We start from the raw sequence: 21,303 nt of genomic DNA on the forward strand, positions 1-21,303 counted from the left end.
CAGAAGCCTTCGAGTATCAGGATATTTAGCCTGAATTTACCATCAGGTTAGAAATGATGTTAAGACACAAGATATGGACTACAAATTACAATGGATGTGTGAGTTTCATGGTTTGTGTTAACTTGAAATTGATTACCTTTTTAGTAATGGTGTCCGGAGGTACATCCCGCCTCCCAAGTGGGTAAGGATTCCATTGGCCACTAGGAGAGACATCTTCTTGTCCATTGTCTAAAATGTTGCTTTGCTGGGACGGGGTCTATTGCGAAAATGGTATGGCATTCTTTAGTGATGTTTACGATAGTTTTCTGAAAAGAGTCCCTAACAATTATGGTAAAATTAATTTTGTTTGATTATATAAAACATATATCCTAACTGGAAATACTATTATATGCTATTTACTGAGTAAGAATTCTAAACTGACAACTATTTTGGAAACAATGAGAAATATGATTAAAGCAACCATCTCAGAGTTATTTACTGAATTTTAAAGTTTAGGTTCTCTATAATACCGGAATAAAGATAATGAGAATGAAATTGATCAATGCTCTAAAAACACCCACAACATTTTAAAGCTTGTTTAGTTTGCCTCTTTAGTTTGAGCTTACCATTTATTATATAAATCGAAATCATGCAATTCATAGACTGGAATGTGCAATATTCCAGGCCATAGCCTAACATGATATTTCAGTCTTTGATGTGATTTTGTAAGGATGTATTTTCTACCAATCCTTGGCAGGATCAGCACTGGCAGAAGAAGATGCTTGGCACTGTGCATTATCAACAGACAGCTGCTAGTCATGACCAAGTAAGCCATCACTGTCCTGGTTACTAAATTCATTTATGCATCACTTATATATTAAATTTAAATTAATAATTTTAAAAATATTTGATTTCTTGGTGTGGTTTTTTTTTAGCAAACAGGAATACCCTGTCTTTATTAATATTGATCTTATATAATTTGAGATGATCTATACTATATCTAGATTAACATTAAGCAATCATATACTATTAGAACGGTGAGACCTATAGCTTCTATTGGAGAGACAACAGTTTGGGGCGTGTATACAAATTCACTTCCTTTCTAACTTCCAGAATACATGAGTTCTGCTTGTCCTTTTGGGAATCCCTGTATGACTCTGTTGCTGCCCACACCAGTCCATATTCTGAAGAATCTGTGGTAGCAGAGCCTGGCTCTTGCTTGCTTGTACTCTGTGTGAGGTGGGCCCTTCAGTCTTGGTCAGCTACTCCCTTCATAACTGTCACAGATAGCTGCTTGTCAGGCCTCATCTGGCTACACTGAGTAGTCCTACTACTTTAAAAAGCAACTCCATAACCTCCTTTCTAACTACATACATGTTTTTAAAGAACTGCCAGGAAATACAGTAAAATTAACAGGGCTCACAGTAAGAGTGTCTCACAGACCCTCCAATAGACATAATGAAAAGGACATAGCTCAAATTTCACCTTTTACTTTGACTGTGTAAATGCTGCTTCTATAAGTCCATCGGAAATAAAAAAAAAACCTACCAAAAAAGTTTTCTATATGTAAACCTTCATGTCAAGAGTGAATTTGTGTTTTAAAAAAATCAAATGAAGAGTGACACATATGAAAAACATGTTTTGGGGGGTTGGGGATTTAGCTCAGTGGTAGAGCGCTTAGGCCTAGCAAGCGCAAGGCCCTGGGTTCAGTCCCCAGCTCCGAAAAAAAAAAAAGAAAAAAAAAAGAAAAAAGAAAAACACGTTTTTGAAAGCAGCGAGATAGTTATCTGATAGATGCTTGAAATGGATTTCTATTCTTTACTCTTTCTAGACTGATGTGTGCATATGTGCCCACACACAAGTTTTCTAGACATTAAAATATGGCAAATCAGAGTTCAAATATTAAGTAGTTAATATTCATACACTCAAGAACCACTGATTATTTTTTTTTCTACTGGATTTTCAGTACCTGTGTCCCTTTGGCTTGGGTCCTCTGCCCTGAGGGATAATATAACCTGTCATCTGGCTGTCTGTGTGTCAGACACATTCTTGAGAGGTGGCAGAATTCTACACCAGGTTCCTTTTCCTGTTCAAGTCACTCTTATCTTTATATGTATTTCCTCATACGCGTTTTCTTACCTGCCCAGAAATGAATGGTCCTATTTTGAATAGTCACTGAGAGTTATTCAAAAATGGCACAATTCTTCTTGGCCTAATGCAAAGGTAGAGCTCCATTCTCTCAAAAACCTGACATATGACCTTGGTTCTTCATAAATTTATAACTTAATTTGTCTCTTTTTAAAAATTAGAGTTAATGGTCACACTAATTCTTTCATATTACAGGGACAAAGGGACAGAAACAAACAGGATTATTAAAGAGATTCTTTCTCACTACCCAGTAAAATCAGTGGAGCTTTCTGAAAGCATTTTCCTTATTTCAAGAACGAGCCGGGTCTTGATTTTCCTAAGTGAGGCACTAAAGCCTGAAGAAACAGAAAAACCATGGAAACAACTTATTGATGTTGGGTGGTGAAAGGAGATGACTGAAAAGTGAAATGTGCCCATATTGTTTCTCAAAGGATAAATGCTGTAAATGAATTTGTTGTCTAGCTGTTAAAATTCTCCAGAAGATAAAGAAACACACAGGGCACAGGACCTTAGCTGTTGGATTTTGCTGGTTTGCTTATTGGAATAACAGAGGGAATAGCCAGTGTGATTTAGTGGAAAAGCAAACAGTTTGATAAGGACTATAACTGACTAAAATGGACTCCAAAGTTTGTTGTGGCTATTGGGAGACTTAGTGTTGAGGAGTCTGAGGACTAGGGATGATGATAAATGTCTAGTGAAAGAAGTAATTTCTAATCTGGTTGAGCCTTCAGTGTGCATCTGTGTGAGTATACTTGTACATGTATTTGTGTACATGATGTACACAAATGGATAAATGTATATGTATGTATACATACATACATAGCATTAGCATGAATAAATGAGCATAGCTGAATCATTAGCCTTGTTCATCTGGTAATTAGTGGTGTGAAGCATGCTTGTGAAATTATATGTAATGCCATCTTGCTTGAGAAAATAAATGAATGGCATTAGGTTTTGACACTTTGCCAAGTTCTTGTGACATCTTTGATGAACACAAGGCTCTATTTTGTTAGGTAATTAACATATGGTTTGCAAAGGACATTTCCATAGATTTAAGAATTGTTAAAAGCTAATTAGTCCCAAGAAGCATGGTGGCACATGCCTATAATTTCAGCACTTAGGAGGGTGGCTGAAGCTGGAGGATCATAAATTTGAGGCCAGCATGGGCTATGTACTTAGACCTTCTACAAAACAAAACAAACAAAACAAAACAAAATGCCTAAACTGGAGCAAACATACAAGTCAATAAATAAAACCTAATAATAAAAACAAAAACAAGAAAAGCTAGAAAAATAATCTGTCCAGAGTAATTTTAGTGAAACTATTTCTGCATTCCAGCAAGCTTTTGAGAAGAGATATTTATGACAAAGGCAACTAGATTGCGAGGGAGAGTCTCTGTAATTATGGTTTTAAAAGACTATGTTAGCCCATAACAGAGATGAGACATCATCCACACTGATACTAACGTTGTTTGCTCATTTTAGCCTCTGTCTGTGAGGACTGTGTGCACTTGCAGGCTGGTGGCTTTTTTTTCATAATTATAATGGGGATTGGCCCTTATAAGGGTGGACTACGGTGATGGAGTCATCCTGTCCTGAGTCATCTGCATAGGTCCAGTGAAAAAGGAGCCCAGAAGTTTAAAAATAGTCAGGGCAAACATTACTGACTATATTTCTGTAACCCAGGAGTTTCTTAGACAGCAACGAACTGATTTAGTAACTAATAAAAAGATTCTAAGGTGTAACATTACAGTAATAAACTCTAGAAGAAGAACGGGTGGCGGATGTAACTTTAGCTCTGTGGAAGCTACTGTGTTTATTTTGGTAGCCACACCCTGGGCTGGCATTAGCAAAGGCCAGTGTTTCTTCACCAGCTTTGATGTTCTGTGATGGTGCAGTTGTCAGCATGGTTAACATGTGACGCTTGGGGTATGCACTATCATGTCACCAGGCACATTCTGGTGAGACTGAACAGTCAGGAAGTACAAGGATCTGGCAAAGTACAGGATGACCACTCGCTTTCGCTTAGATCAGATAACCTGAGACATTTCTCCTGCAGTGCCTACAGAATCATGTGTCATCGGGTCAGTTAAGATACTCCATTTATTATATCCCACATCATCAACTTTCATGTTTGTTTGGATAATAAGGTATGTGAAGGAACTGTATTGACTACTTGGAGTCATGAATGAAAATGAAAATGTCCGGAGTTACAAACTGTGAAAAGGCTTTGCCTTTGGTAGAAAGGGGGGGTACCAGGCAGAGTCAGATTTAAATTCCCTCTACTACTATGCTGGGTACCAGGGGCATGACAGTAAAGCACATGATATGTTTGTGTGTTTTGTGAGCTCCAGTCTACAGTCTGTCTCATAACCTCCTAAATATGTCCACTTAGGTTTGTGAGTTGCAAGAAAACCATCCTTAAAGTACCTTGTGGTACCAGAGAGACAGAGTGGGTTCTCAGTGTTTCTCAGCCTTTGTTTTCTCCCAATGTATCATTCTATCATTAATCTAGGCAATGAAAATAAAATTTGAACTGACATTCTCTTATACTGTTATCCTTTTCCATTAACATAACGTTTCAAGACAATAGCTAAGCTTGTTACAGTAGAACACATCCAAAAAAAGCACATGAACCATTAAAACATCATAGAAAGTTGACTCAAATGCTTTTTGGAAAGGCAGCAAATAAAGGATGAATGAATGAATGGACACATAAATAGGAAATATCAGTGTCTTATAATTTAGGTCTGACTTACATGTCAACATTTTAGTTCATAAGCACTCTTAAAATTTCAAGTTCAGCAGAAATGTTAACAAATTAATGAATAATCTTAACTTTTATTATTAATTTTGTTGTATCTGGTGGCATTTTCAAAAATATCTTAAAGACTTTCATGAAATTATCATTTATTGTTTACAGAATAGAAAGACTATAGTTGGCTTTAACCCATGAAAAATGTATGCTTGACTTGGCATGCAATAAATAGAGATGAGTTAGAAATGTTCAAAATACTCAAGAAGATCAGAGTGTCTTCCCTCCCTGTGTCCTTGGTCAGCATGCCTTCCCCCAATGCCCTTGACCAATATGTCTTCTCTCCCTGTGCCCTTGACCAACATATCTTTCCTCTCCATGCCTTTGGACATATGCTGTGCAAGCATTGCGAGGTGTCAGGGCTTTTCATTACAAGCAATTCTGTCATTTAAATAACTTATTATGAATTTACTTAAGGACAGTGTCAGTGCTTCGGAGGGAATTAGAATACTCCCTCCTCCTGAGGCAAGATGCCAGGTTTGGGAGGCAGAGAGGGTGCCTACAATGTGTGATTGTAGCCAATAGTGTTCCCTGGGAAGGGCACCACTCCTACAAATGTGTGCTTCACATTCTGTTACATTCCTTAGGAAACATCATGCTCCCCCCCGCCCCAGATGCCTGAGAGTCATTTTCTGCAGGAAGGAAAATGGATGTTGAATATGCTCTTGTTTGGCAGGAAGGATTGAGAAGAAGCATACGATATCATGAAAACAGTTAGCCGTGGCTCCTGAAGTTATGGCAGTTGGTCAGAAACTGCAAATGGACAGACTGAAGTGGTGAAGTAGATGTAGACAAACCCTGCACGTTTTCTCTCATGTACAGATTTTAGTATATGTGTGTCTATATTTGTGCATGTGTGGGATCATGAGAGAGTATGAGGAAATCTTAAGGGGGTGGAGAAAACAGAAAGCATGCATAATAGAACCCATGTGAGACAGAAGCAGAAGGTGGCTGCTAGAGGAGGGAGGAAGGAAGTGAAGAAGGTAGAGGGGAGGACAGGTCAGAGTATAGCGTAGTTGAAAGTGCCATAGTAACATCCCTTTCCTTGTATGCTAATTTAAAAGTATATAAAAATAGACCAACTCTCTTGTTTGGCAGAAAACCTCACCAAATTTGCAAATCCAAGCTCCACAGAGGAGATGAATCTGGCAGAATAGGGTGTAACCTATGGAATGGAAGATAGGTTGAACTGACTTAACCACAGATTTGACTTCGTTCTGAATACTTGTACTTAAATGCTTTCAAATTCATTACATGCCAGTAGGGTAGTGTACATTTTTCATAGACCGTAGCTGGTAATTTTAGAAATGGCTTTTTTACTCTTCCTCCTCCCTTTACCACTCCTCCTCCATGTAGGAGATAATGTATTAATAGTAATTTACTTTGAAGTCTTTCAGTGTTTTAATTGCTGTGTTGCAATTTTTTGTGCTTTCCAGAAGGACTTCTTACTTTTGTGTAGGTTCTATTTGTGCTTGAGAGAGGATAGCTGAGGTCCTCAAATATAGCTCTGAGTTATTGCTGTTACTAAGTGTGACGTAACTCCAGTGAGAGGTAACGAATCTATTCTCCAGGTCCACCACACCACAAGGCTAACACCAGGGCAGTTGTCCCTAACTCATATCTGGAGAATAACTGAGATACCAGAGACACATTTAAGTGCACTGCTGCTGCTCAGTTACCGTATGAATCTAGATCACTGTATAGCTCAAAGAGAAGTAATTAGACCCCGAATGATTCAAAATGGGCTTGCTGCTATTAGATATTTTCAGAGGGCTCCAACAGTGGCTTTCTTCATACCAAGATTTCTTTAGTCTGCTTGTGAATTTTTCTGAAATTTTATTATTCTAGTTTCAAAGTCTGATTTGCATTACTTCCCAAGTCCTCCTGCAGAAGGGGCTACAGTTGTGACAGCTCATCCATACATGAGTGTGGGTAGGATAAGAAAGTTGGTTTTAGGTGGAAAGAGGATGAAGGCTTTGGACATATAAGAGGTGTCAAGAAAATGGCTGATGACATGCTAGAGCCAACTTGTGCTGGCTTGAATAAATTAACTGCACAAAAGCCCAGTTCTGAGTTTAAGGACTACAAGATATTGCTGACCTCAAGAAAAGTCAGCAGAGAGCATTAGCAAGCACCACTGGTCATCCCCTGGAGAATGAGGAAGTTTACAGTTTAGTTAGGCTTTGGTTTCTGTCTGTCTGTCTGTCTGTCTCTGTCTCTGTCTGTCTCTGTCTCTGTCTCTGTCTCTCTCTCTCTCTCTCTGTGTGTGTGTGTGTGTGTGTTTGTGTGTCTGTGTGTGTGTGTGTATGTGTGTGTACTCTCATGTGCATGCACTTAAAGTTGTCAGTATAAAATCTCTATGTTACACTACCCGAAGCATGAATTAAGTTATCTAGAGTAGGGAATATTACCAGACATTTAACAGTGAGTGTGAGGCATAAAGCCATGGGAGTTTGTCCCACATTTAATTCCCTTCAGAAAGCAGAAAGGAGGCTGCTCTCACTGTTTTCCTATTTTGAGTTGCTTCCTCCACAAAAGGACCACATTAACATACAGGCATAGTGTCACCGGATGAAAATGATTCATTAGTCTCTACTTTGTTGTAACAGAAAAGCATAAATCAGTCTAAGCTGACTGAAGCGGGCATTCTCAGTGCTGACTGAACAAGAAAAAATGTTTCCTTAATAATGGGAATTCTTTCTCTCATTAATATACAGTATTATTTCCTTGCTAATATGTCTACATTTTTGTTTGAAACACATGAACTTGTTACAATGTACATCTCTTCCACCTGTGCTCTATCTCTACCAGGAACGTGGACTTGAAAAAGGATTTACAGGTGCTAAGCATTTAAATTCCATGCCCAGTCAGACTTTTATGCCTTCTAAAGGAACCACCCAAGACCAAAACCAGTTTTCAGCATTGTTCTCAGAGTGCTTCTTTCACCAAGGGAGGACAGGGGTCATCCCCAAAACAGTAAACAATAAATGTGTAAACACAAAAGAAAGAAAACCATGGAAGAATAAAAAAATAAGTAGAAAGATGATGCTTAAAGCAATCTCAAAAGCCATGTGCCTGCTCAGTCCAAAAAGCAAGAGTCTGGTAATCATCAGCTACAGTAAACACTGAGCAGCTACGGACTCAGGCTCTACATCATTTCCTGGTGCTTTCGGACCATGGAGAGTCCGTAACAAGCAGGGCTGGATGCATAGCCTAAATACATCAGGTGAACAAACATCAAGTGGCTTTGGGATGCTGACACATGTAGGGCAGTCCATACTTACTTTCTGAAGAGGTAGGTCTTGAAGGTCAAATTTAGACTTAGTCTGCAAGTTTAAAGTCATGCTTCTGCCTGCATGCATTGCTGAAATACCTCCATAGGGCAGCATGCCAAGGTTAACTGTGTTGTGTTTGTAAGCAGCGTTCTGAGTAGAGGAGATAACCATGTGACAGGATGTAAACACGGGCTCCACAAACGGATCATTACATGAACACATCTAAATTCATAACATTGAACTGTAAGCGGGCAAACAGTAACTCTTTATAAACATGCGCTCAGTCAGACAAAAGCATACAGTAACAGGGTTAGTTGTGCACAAAATGAGTACCGTCCAGAGCTACAGAAATGACAAGAGCAAAGATAACACTGTTTACACCTACTCTTACATCAAGCCTAAGGTCTGTCTCTTAGATACCATGATCCTGGCTTGAGACAATACTGTTCATCTGCAGTAGTCTATTAGTTTTGCAAATTTGAACAGTGAGGTTTTTTAATAAGATCCCCTCTGCTATAAATCTCAGTGTCTCACATTGTCAGATTACATATATAAAAGACAGATGTTAACTTTTAACTCTGCCTGAGCTAATGTGAGGCAGCCTTAAGGGCAGTTATAATTTAAAAATGGTTGATGCTATTCCCTTTTTATTTTAGTATGCATCAAATATCTGCACAGTACTCTGGCAACATTTATATTGTGAATATCCTTCATCAGGTACTAATGAACTGTAATTTTTAAAATTTTTCTCTTCAGTAGTTAAGATGTTTTAAGATGGCCTGGCATCAACTTTCAATCTCAGTGGACACACAGTCATTGGCAATGCTTGCTTCTGTCAGTAATTCTCTTATTTTATGCAGTAGACATTTTCTTAGTTACCATTGAGAACTAATGGCTGGATGCTATTCCCACCAGAGTTTGGTGAGCTATGGAGGGAGATGACTAGACATAACACTTGTCTGCAAATTCAGTTTGTTAAGGCCTAGGGACTTAAGTTCCCTGTTACCGTGCCAAAAGTGAAAAAGACTCTCAACTTTTTCTTCTTGTTCGGGGTTAATTCCCTATTGTCCAATAGAGATCAAGCAATATCAGACACTTGGACTCATGTTTTATTCTTGGTCACAGAGGGGCTCTGTTATGGAAGCCTTTGTGATGAATGGAGAAAATGGTACCTTTTTTCTAGTACTTGAAAGCTGTCTCTCCAAGGCCAACAACTGAGATATTTGCCAAGTCCATGTTGGACTGTTAAGCCTATAGCTGGAGCAGATCTGTAGGCAGTTGGCTTTTATGTGAAATCACAAAGACCTTGTAGCTGCTGGAATTACTGTTTGCTCAGGATTGGACAGCTTTCGGAAGAAAGAAGTACCCCGAATTTCTGGTGTCATCTGATTGTGGACAGAATGTTAAGAGCTCAGCTCTGTCAGAACTATTTAACATTATGATATGTGCTCTGGCACCATGAACTCATTTGGGAGATTAGCCAGAAGATTTCAAAGGAGACGCAGCTTGAGTTACTGCTGAGTAACTCAGCGGACTAGGGAGGGAAACGCCACTTGGAATAAAGCAGAAGAAAGCTCCTAGAAAACTGTGGCTTGGAGCGGTGGTCTGAAGTAACTCAACTTCTTGAATCAAATGGGAAACAACTGAATATATATCAAAATTGCTCTGAAAAATTAGTGCCGGAACCAGAGAATCATAAACAAACAGAACCCAATAGAAAAGGGAGGTGTCATCACAACAATGAAAAAAAAACCACAGATAAATTCATGTTAGCCATCTGGCTCAGGCAGGACCTTCAGATCTACTTATCCAAACCCACCCCTATACTCTCTCCAGCTACAGGAGTCACCTACTTCTTAGTGTCTGATTTCAACGTGTGTGGGACACATCTATCCAGGACACCATTGATGAGAACAAATACGTCACACCTGTCATTCCATTTATGCTTTGTTTCCATTCATTCTTCTGTTTCCAATTACTAGCCATCTTACATACGCTCCCCATACCCTCTTAGAACCTCTCTTAGTTCATATTACCCTGTTGTATATGGTCATGTCTACACGAGGCCAGAGTTCCTGACTGGATTGTGTTATTGGACCTTAAATGTTCACCCTTAAGTTACCTGTTTATGTGAGGATATAACTTGAGGTAAAGCATGTACCATCTGGCCAGGTGTCTCCTATGACGTTGGCCATGAGACTTTTTTAAACAAAGCTTCCTTCAAAGAGATGGAGTATACTTATTTGAAACATTTTGATGAAATACTTTGCAAGGCAGAGCTAATTTTCATGCTGAGAAATTAATGCTCACAGCCACATTTGTGAGTTCATTCTTTCTCTAGGGAAATTGTTTCCTTGTCGTGTAGACACAGCCTACAAATCAGATTTAAAATGAAAGACTTAACACAGTGAACTTGCTCTATAAAAGCAGAACATTAAATACAACTGAGGCGACTGTGTGAAGCACCCTGGTGGGTAAAATACTCAACACCCAACTTGAAGACACAAGAGGGGAAGGACCCATTTTGCAAACAATCCTTAACTTTGACGTGAGTCTGGGGCACATACAGTCTTCTGACCTAGAGCCAAAAGGCTCAGTGAACGATGGTGCAGACGGCCAAAACTCTAGAAAATAAAATTCCTGGTTTCTCTTAGAGAGATTCAGGCAGACAACAAGAGCTGATTCTAAGCTTCGCACTATTTTTCTGTTTCTGTTTTTAATTCTCCAAATCTCTGTTCACTCCACACAGTATTATGACTCAATTTTTAACTGAATTAGGATTAATTTGGGATTTATTTCCTTGTTTTGCTACATTATACACACTAATTTTTTCATTTGTTGTCCTTCTTGAGACATTATCTGCATTTGTTGTTTGTAGATTGACTTGAAGTTTAGAATTTCCTTCCACATAAAAGCCAATATTGCAAATGGCAGGATTTTTTAATCGAATAAAATAGTGTGTAGGAGGGCATTTAATCTCTGCTTATTTTATTTTTCTGTTACTTGCTGGGAAGATTATTGCTCATTAGAAGTAATAACTTCAGTTGTCCCTTAGCTGTAGATATGTGAAAATTTTATAAACAAATTAAGCCTGAGTTTAATATAAGTGAGTCCATGTGGAAAAGGGTAAAATACTCACTTTTTATAGACTCAATAAAAATAACACTCTTTAGGTCACCTGGGAACAGTTTTGGGTCCTGGGAGAGGCGGCCTTGTTTTCATGGCTAGAAAAACATCGAAGCACCATCCCAGATAATAGAGTTAAATTCTTTCTTACCAACAATATTTAGGCTATCTTTGCTAAGTAATTCACCTGGCAGTCATGACTTCTCAGAAAGCATTAGCAACACTGACAGCAAACTGTTGCAACTCATCTCCCCCACAAGATAAAAGTAAAATTCTGGGAGCTCTCATTCCTGTAACTCATGCGCTACCACATGTGCTCAGAGACTCCAGGAAAGGAAAACCCAAGGCAGGAGGGAATTCTTACAAAGAAACGCCAGACATACCCTGTCTAACCTTCTAGCTTCTATATGTCTAAGCAGCTGCTGTCTCCAGTCTGCCGGCATTTTGCCACAGCTCTCCTCTCCCTTCACAGGGGTGGGCCTTGTCTTTATATCACTGTTATCTGATGTCTTGTCACCATAGTTACCCAAGTTATAGTCAGATGGTATTTTTTCCAGGAGGGCTGCCATGGTAGGCCTAGCTGAAACTGGCCTGGTTTGGGAGGCCCCGTAACTCTCTGTGCTGTAGCTCCTGGCAGACAGTGGCCTCCTCTGGGTAAGGTTTTTAGCAGGAAAACTTCCCGCCTGCGCTTTCACTTCTTGATATGAAGGGTGCTCATCTTCGTACCTGCCATTCCTCTTGAGGAATTGGGGATCAGTCATTGAAACGCTGCTCTGGCCTTCCAGCCCTCCCCTATAGGCTGCTCGGCCATACCTGTCACCAGGGGGCAGCTCGTGGGGCTCACTGACCCTTCTGAACATGGCCATCTCTGTGGAGCTGGCCAGGGAGTCAGCCCTCCTTAGGAAGCCTGCCCTGGGCCCCTGGCTGGCGAACTGAGCATTCACCATGGCATCCTCATTTACAGATGGTTGGGAAAAGGAGAACATCTGCTCCATGGGTGGGTATCCTCTATAGGCTCTGGGGCTGACGAGATCCTTGGCGATGTTTTTACCGGGCTGTTGTACATACTCAGAATTGTGTGCAAAAGGGGGTGGGATCCTCTTCTCTGCTTTTACTTCCACCGCTCCTTGTGGATTGAAGCTTTGGTCAAACTGATAGACCTTCTTAGTCATAGATGCTTTTTGTTGGGGTGGGCCTTTACTACTTCCGTACATGAGCATTTCGTCATCCAGCATGGGTACCGACTGGCTCCTGGACATACTGGACATGCCGTGCTCTGGTCCCAAGAACTTGTCTGGCCGCTCGTGGCTTCCTAAGTGATCGCTTCCAGAGGCATAGTTTTCCAGTGGAATGTTATAGACCTTGTAGGTACCGACGTCAATCTCATCAATACTCTGGGACTTTTTGAACTTGTTGGACTTTATATCTTTCATGAGCGGGGAAAGCCTCTCCGTGCTTTTGCTAATTGCAATAACACCTTTAGACGAATCTGGGCGGCAGTGGATTTGAGAAAAGACATTACCGAGACTCCGGTTGGGGGTGGGGTCGTGGTACTCCCATGGCACTCCTGGAGAAAAGGGACCTGGTGTCTCTGTAGGCTCCTTCATGTGGTCTTTTCTTTCAGGCAAGGGACTGGTAGTAGGGGTTGTTTCTAATTTGGAGGGAAAAGCAGTCCTGTCCTCAAATGGACTGGGGGTTCTGGTCCAATTCTGCCAGGGATTGGAAGGAGGCACTTCTGTTTCTGGTGTGTGTCTGTGGGTGGACTGCTCCAGTTCCAGGGGAACACCGACAATCCTTTCTTGCCTGATTAAAGGCCTGCGCCCATGAGCAGGTACGCTTCTAGCCTTGGAGCTTAAGAGAGGGTTATTGTTGGCATTCTCGCCTGTGGCTTCCTCGGAGACAAAACCTGTGTTATCGTAATGGGAGCCATCGGTCCAGTTGTCAGGGAAAGCATCACTCATTGGCAGCCGATCAGGACGCTGGGGGAGGTTCCCTGGAGGGACAGCCTCCCGTTGGGTGAGTAATGGCTTTGCATCTAGAGGCTGTGGGAAAGGTGGTGCAATCCTGTGAACATAAGCAGGAGGAGAAAAATGACCAAGAGGGAAGAGGTGACTTTTCTAGAAGAAGAATATTGAACAGTGAACACCACCAGCCTTTGTATAGCTCATTTATCCCCACCTGGCTTATGGTAAAGTCACATTATTTCATGTCCACCATCCAAAAAGAAGAAGAAGAAGAAGAAGAAGAAGAAGAAGAAGAAGAAGAAGAAGAAGAAGAAGAAGAAGAAGAAGAAGAAGAGGAAGAAGAAGAAGAAGAAGAAGAAGAAGAAGAAGAAGAAGCAGCAGCCCAGTTTAACATGCTCTGACTTTCATATCTTCTGAGTAAGCATGACTTTGTAGCACACTAGGAAACTGACTAGTGTACTTATTGTATACCATCTTAGGTCTTTCCATAGAATGCAAACATGAGGAGGAAGGTCTTTTCTGGGCTCAGGATAGATGTTGGCTAAATGGGTGATTGAATGAAGTAAGTGCTCTTTCAACCATGGTCTTTGAAGATTGACTGGTAAGGGGATTTCTACTACTTATCCCTAGAATTTCTGACTCAGAACACTTCCAAGCCACCAGATGAGAGAACTTAAAAATGATTGGTATTTCTAATGAGTGCAAGCTGTCTTCAGATAAGGCCAACTCTCCAGTTTTGCTTTATTTCATTAATTTGTTGGGACTGGGGAGACCTTCTAGAAAGTCCCAGAGACCTGGATGTGAGGGACGCCTGTGACTCAATGGGGGTGACCTTAGCCAAGATGTCCAATTGTTGGGAGAGGGAACTTGAAAAGACCATCTCCAGTAGATAGTCAGGGCCCCAAGTGGAGCGATGGGGTTGATAACTCACTGTCAAAATTTATGACCCAGAATTGTTCCTGTCTAAAAGAAATGAAGGGGTAAAAAATGGAACAGAGACTGAGGGGAAAGGCTGTTCAGTGACCAGTCTAACTTGGGATCCATCTCATGGGGGTGGGGAGGGGAAGAAGGCCTGACACTGTTATTGATGCTATGTTGTGCTTACAGATAGGAGCCTAGCATAGCTGTCCTCTGAGAGGCTGTACCAGCAGGTGACTGAGACAGATGCAGATACAGCTAACCATTAAAGTGAGGTTGGATACCCTTATGGAAGAGTTAGGGGAAGGACTGAAGGAGCTGAAGGGGATGGCAATCCCATAGGAAGACCAACAATCTCAACTAACTGGGACACCTAGGAGTTTCCAGAGACTAAGCCACCAACCAAAGAGCATATGAAGGTTGGTGTAAGGCTCCTGGCATATATGTAACAGAAGATTGCTTTCTCTGGCCTCAGTTGGAGAGGATGTACCTAATCCTGCAGAGACTTGAGGCACCAGGGAAGGGGGATTCCTCGGGGGTAAGAAGCGGGGCACCCTTTAGAGGCAAAGGGGAGGGGGAAATGGGAAAAAGAACTGTGGGAGGGGGAATCAGGAGGGGGCAATCTCTGGAATGTAAATAAATAAAATAATCAATTACAAATAGCATAAAAAGCATCTTTGCCATTAGACTTTGTTCTAATTTGGTCCTCTCCTTTATTCTTCTTCTCCAAGTGTTCCTTTTCACTTCTTGTCACATGATTCTGTTGCCTTTTCTTTCCTCCTCCCTTAAGATTTCTTCCTTCTCATGATTTTGTACTCTTCTATTGGCCTATAGATAGTATACCTGGGCATTGTCTATAATATTGTCTGTACTATGGCATCAGCCTAGTAGCACATAATAGCCAATGGCCACTTCCAGCATATGCCTGATTTCCTGAGAATGTATGAATTCATTTGCTAATAATGCTGAATTATGCATACTTATAATCCAATATATATTCATTATTAGGGATGGTCAAACACACATTTTCACTTTCAAGCTTTTAGTTCCCACTGAGTTTCCAGAGTCTTTTCCCACTGACCTTGCATGGCTCCCAGGCTCTGGAGGATGGCATTGATGCCCTCCAAAGTCCCAGGTGAGCCCAAACACTTACCTGCATATTCTATTTTCTGTGCCACTCACATGCCAAACACAATTCCAAAATTAAGCAGATTCCACTTTGTCAAAGTTGCTGAAAAGGAGCATTTGGGAACACAGAAGGAGGGAATTCTCAACACACCTGTTACCCCACAAAGAGTTATGCACGGCATCTTTAGTTGTTGGCTGCAAGGACCCCACTTTCACCCGGGTGTTGGAGGATGCTGAGGAAGCCTGGGAGGGCGAGTAGTCTGAGTAGGTGCCTGAGGAGACACTGTTATTCAGACAGTGAGTTTTGTCAACTTCAGACTCATCAGTTGATTCTGAAATTTAAAGGGGAAACATGTTACAATGCTACAAACACTGACGGATACAAAAGAAGTATGAAAGGCAGATTCCGTATGGATTAATGTCAGAAGCACACATGTGCAAGTACTTATAGACTATGGCATGTCATAATGTATAAGTGGCGGTTTGTCATGCACATGCATCAGGCACAGTTCCACATCGGCTTCACGATGTTACCTTTTTTGTCCTTCCCTAGCAGAACAAGTTTGGGTGGGTACAGAGGGGTCTCAGCTAATGAAGGGTGAAGTTCCCCAATCCTCATTTCATTAGCTGGATGAACAAAAGAATCCTGAGAGATATAATAATACAGGACAAGGAAAGTAAACATTTAAATAACGGTTAACCAAGATGGCAATATCTTATTTGGCTCAGACTCAAAGATGCGGCCCTAGACTTTAATTCACCGCGGGGCACTGCAAAAATAACCTTGTGTCTCTAATTGAGCATTAATTATTTTTCTAATTTATATGAGCCCATTTATTCATTATATGTGTTTTTGGATGCTATTTGTATGCCTGGCACTGTGCAAAGAACTGTGGAGGTTTCCCAGAAAGACACAACATGGTCTTTTGGGAATTTCCAATCTAATTGAGATGGAACAGATCTCATTTCAACACAGCATTGGATTATGTTGCACCCTCCACAGGCAGTGTGGCTCATAGTTATATATGCTGGATATGAGAATTCTAGAGGCTGAACTTCTATGAGTTCCAAGTGGGAAGGGCATTGCTGACCAGTGAGATCTTTGTTCTATCTCTTCACAATATCTTGCTGGTGGCCTAGTAGTCCTACACCCCTGGCCTCTGCTCTTCAATCCCTGCTGTGTCCCAGGTGACTGTATTGGCAGTCACTGTGGGTCTGCTGTGCCTCCTTCCTGGGTTATTAGCATTTTCATGGCCAATTCCAACCTACTTAATCTTCACTGCATAACAAATGTTGGATGTAATAAATGGCAGTGGTGCCAGAATATGACTTTATTATAAAGAATGAACAATATAAAAGTCCCACAAGCTTGGAAATCACCCCTCTCAATTTATTTCATTTTATGGTTTATTTCAATTTATGGTACATAAATGCACTACTTGTACATAATTCCTGTGGAGGCCAGAAGAGGGCATTAGATTTCCTGGAATTGGAGTTAACACTGTAGGTGCTGATGAAACTCGGTCCTCTGCAAAAGCAACCAGAGATCTCAGCCGGTGAACAGTCTCCCCAGTGTACAAATTCCTTGAGTTTAAATTTCTAGAATTCAGATAATTCCCAATTAAACAGGTATCAGGAGAATGTTAAGAGAGCCAAAATTTAAATTCCCACTTTCTATACATAACAGCTGTGTCTGTTAATTTCTTTATGATAATTTGAATTCAAAGAAGAACACTTAAGGTTTTATTTGTTGTTTGTTCACCTGTGTGTTAGTATCTTGTTAATTTGGAGCACTGGACTAACACAAGTAGAAATGTTTTGTTGAGTTGGAGAAGGATTTACTTAGATAAAATAGGAATTTGGAAAGATTTGTCTAGTGTTTGGTTGGTGTAAATAGGCAGATGCAAACACTCAAAGGGGCAGGCTATAGGCTTCTAGTATTTCAGAAAAACACATCAATTTCTTTAATTCTTAACTAAAATTTTATCTCTTGAACTTATTTTTGGGGGTGTATGAGAATATTTACTCATGGAAAACCAACACCTCTCTGATATTTATCAATTTTTAAAAGAATAGCATTCCAAGGAAGATGGAGAGTGAACTATCAATTAGTTCAACTGTTTCACTGGACCTGGGCTCACAAAAACACTTAACCAAGACTCAGCGTTAAAATGTGGTTCTCTTGGATTCCCACACAGCTAGTTCCCCCTTCAGAGTGAGGCTACGAGTGAGGCCTCCAGTACCAGGGACTTAAAACAGACAATCTGATTTGAAAGAGGTCCCAAAGAGAAGAGGATGATGAAAAACCTAGAGTTGAAGAGAGAAATCTGCATTTCCATGGAGTTTTTAAGTTCAGTGCAAAAAATGCACAGTAAAATTTTAAGTTGGTATAATAAAGAGTAAAAGACTGTGAATGACTTGGGAAGAATTTATAAGAAGATGCAAGCTGGAGAAGCACTTCTGTGCAAGGAGGAAGACATGCCAACCTGTCAATCATGGGAACCATCTCTGTGTCCTGTTTCTGTCTCATCACTTATTAATCGGGTACCTTGGGCAAGGTGAAGCCTTCTCAGTCCTGCATCCAACATATCCATCAGATGAAGGTGGTAGGAAATAGAATTAGTGCTAATTAATTTCTGTCTAGTCTATGAAGGTAAAGGTAGTTTATTTGTGTGAAACAACTCAGGTAGGAGGTATGCTTAGATGACATGTAATACAAATAAAAGAGTTTCTTGAAATAGCAAAATAAAAGAAATGAGATGCAAGAACAAAATCAAGCAGTTACATCAGCACAGAATGTAACATTACTTCTTTTGTCTCACGGTCTACAACTCAGTGCTTAGGATATCTTGATTCTATGCATCAGTTTTTTAAAGCTGTGATCAGGGCTCTGCATGGCCCAACTAGGGTATGAGTTTCTGGCCCTGTTCAAAACCGAGGAAGGCAAAGCTTTGAGGCTGCCTCCATGGTGGTAAAGTAAAAAGCTTTGTTAAATGGCTCATCTGAAATTCATCTAAATGTGTCTCTTGGTGAGAAGAATGAAGTAGAGAGAGAAAAGCTGAAATGTCCTTTCCTTTTTTAATCCCATTACCCTTCCTTTATTGAAACAAAATCTTGGCTCTTAATAACACAAAGAAAGAGAATCCTAAGGTAAGAGACAAGAAGAATGAAAGTTTATTTTTGAGCATTTGAGTTAATAAAAGCAACAAGAGAAAAAACTTCAGGGACAGTAGAATGATTTTCATTATTAGGCAGATAATATGTCTTCTCGGTAGACGGAAAATAGGCTTGTATCATTTTTGACTATGGTAGATATAGTAAGTAGGTATCCAGATAGATATATGCAGAACAATAAAGAGAATAGGACAGGAATTGGGTTTTTTTTTCCTTGAGGAATGTTCTGGGGTTATCATTTACTTTAGCCTTCTATACCAAGTGGTGGGCTTAGCTTTGTGTATAAATACCTATTGTCACCCTAGTCCATCTCCCCAGGGTCTCTTAGCACTTACATTTTTAGAGGTAAAGAAATTGTGGCCTGGATATACCTCCCGTGCTAAGGTCAGCAACAAATTTGATCCAAGAGAGCAGTTCTTGCCTCCTAGACTTAAAAACCCTCTCCCACAGTTCCCAAACTGTGCTCTGAGGTACTCATGGAGGCCATTGCTAACTCACAGAGAATTATGGGTTGTAGAGCGTATTTCAGGGCAGCAATATGTGAGAACAACCAGACAGATGTGAACCACTGGCTCACTGTTGCACTTGGTTTCAACATTTGGCCACATTTTCTTGGTCTCAATCTACAGTAAGCTGGATTTTGGTGACTGTGATGATCAAAAAGTAAAACTTAAATGCTAGTGCGTCTGAGAGCTGTGTTTCCTATGACCTCTAGCTTTGAGAAAATGTGGTTAGCATCTGATGTTTCTTAATATTTTTGCTTTGGTTATTTGTAATAAGGGAAAACATTTCCTTTCGTAGTTTATGCATTTTATTTTTACAATGACCTCAAAGGAGGTTATATTTACTAAGTTGCACCTAGCTATGTTCTATGAAAATGTGAAGTATTATTTCAGTCTATGGACACTATAGCAAAAATTGCTGAGATATAGAGGGCTCATATCTCAAAAAGATATGTAGATAAATTCATCAGGAATTCCTTCAATGCACAGATGAAGGGTGACTACACAAGGTAGCCAACAAAGATGAATCCATTCAGCAAAACCTCAAAAACTCACCCAGCCTTCCATGGACTTCTCATTGGATGGAGAGTCAGATTATAAAACTAGACTTAACTAATCCATTGTTTTATTCCACGAATATTTATTGTGTGCTCTTTTTGTGCTGGATTTGGTGTGAATATAGATGCTCCCAGCTTGTAGCTCTATCTTACTAGATATATAACTTGAAAGTATCATTAAGTAAAAATGCTTTTGATATTTTTAACACTGCATTTTACAGCCCAGCAGCCCAGCACACTGTAGTGGATGTGGTGTGTACTTGGAATTCTGCAGCTGCTGAAGGGCATGTGGCTTGTTGTTGAGTATGGAGAGCACATTGTTAGCCCAGCAAAAGGTCAGAATCCAAAATTGGAGCATGGTTTTTTACTAAGAGCTGATGGCTTTGGCAGCAATGCAAAGTTGAAAAACTCCAACTTGAATCATCACACACTACACAAGAGAAAAATGACTCTTATTCTCTGAAACTGTCTGAAGGTAATATACGAAGTCATTGTAAATGTCATCATTGCGTTCAATGCAAAAAAAACAGAGAAGCAGTAGAGTAAGCCAGGAGGTTAGACTAATCAGGAATGGCCCTTTGAGATTTAAAGGGTGAGGGCATACTAGTCATGCACTGAGCTGGGAATGAGCACACAGACTTCAGATGACATCATGAAAGAAAAAGGCAGGAAAGGAAAGCTTTGCTGTCACCAGCTCTCTTGATTCCTATGGCTGTCCTGGCTCTGTTCTTTAACTAGTATGACTGTGAAGAAAGTCTTGGGTATGGAAAAGGTCAGCTGGGGCTGGCTTTTTCTTTCAATCACTTGGCTGCTTATGAAATGAATTTTATTTTGTTTTGCCTTTTTGAGATAGGATCTCATGTATCCCAGGTTAGCCTTGAACTTACTGTTAGGCAAAGATGATTTTCAATTCCTCATTCCCCTTCCCCCACCCCCAAGTACACCATTACACTAGTTACTTTGTATTGTCTTCCCAATTTACCTTTTTCAGTCTTGCTTACCTCAATTCTTCATTTTTTCTACCTTAGTTAAGATGTTTAACCACCTGGCTGAATCTATCAAGAAGTGTGTAATTCTCTATTACACAGTCTACACATACTACTGACAAAGTGGTACAAGCTTGCAGTCACGGTCCTCGGGAGGCAGAAGCAGGAAAGTTTTGAATTTGTAACCAGTTTTGGCTAATATAAAAACATTGAAACCCCGAATAAAAAATGCAAAATATATACATTTGCAAAATGCACAATAAATGCAGTCTTCATAATTAATAACATACTTGGTTATCCATACTAATTAAATCAGGACACTGAATAAAATGAAGCGTGGCCCTTAATTTGGCTATATTTAAGAGGGCGATGAAAGGATGAGAAGATACAGTCTTGATTTCAGAAAAAGTATTGAAATCTCCGTCGGAATTTCTTTTTACAGAGATCACATCTGCAAATGGAGAAAGGGATGTGGCAGATCACACAGGAGATGTGAAATTGGGAGTCCGCTTCCACTGTAGCTTCCCTAGCTAATGAAGAACCTCAGACTTTCCCCCCAGCAGTAAGAAGCTATTGCCAAGGAAACGATTAGGTTGGCACTCTTTTTAGGAAAAGTGTTGCCAAGGCAACAAGAAGGCTGGGGACAAAGTAAAGCAAAAAGACAATGGCTTTTGTAGCAATGCTGACAGGATTTTGGATTTGAGGAGACAGCTGGAAAAGTGAAGATTTGA

The 21,303-nt window shown here is 40.3% G+C and overlaps 1 protein-coding gene across 13 annotated transcripts in view; it reads right to left on the reverse strand.

Annotated features, from left to right (window-relative positions):
- Window positions 1–21,303, reverse strand: part of Lrrc7 (leucine rich repeat containing 7) — a 501,827-nt gene that overhangs the window by 61,858 nt on the left and 418,666 nt on the right. For 7 of the 13 annotated variants that reach the window (XM_063281185.1, XM_063281181.1, XM_063281186.1 and 4 more), the window contains 5 exons: window positions 15,887–15,998; window positions 15,504–15,684; window positions 11,726–13,406; window positions 8,226–8,366; window positions 137–256 (listed from right to left, as the gene is read on the reverse strand). In XM_063281185.1, coding sequence (XP_063137255.1) covers window positions 137–256; window positions 8,226–8,366; window positions 11,726–13,406; window positions 15,504–15,684; window positions 15,887–15,998 — 2,235 coding nt within the window. The remainder of the gene's footprint in view (window positions 1–136; window positions 257–8,225; window positions 8,367–11,725; window positions 13,407–15,503; window positions 15,685–15,886; window positions 15,999–21,303) is intronic. The other 6 variants (XM_063281188.1, XM_063281182.1, XM_063281183.1 and 3 more) reach the window with 4 other exon arrangements.

The sequence above is a fragment of the Rattus norvegicus genome, chromosome 2 (genome assembly GCF_036323735.1).
Source record: "Rattus norvegicus strain BN/NHsdMcwi chromosome 2, GRCr8, whole genome shotgun sequence".
In the NCBI taxonomy this organism is placed as follows: domain Eukaryota; kingdom Metazoa; phylum Chordata; class Mammalia; order Rodentia; family Muridae; genus Rattus; species Rattus norvegicus.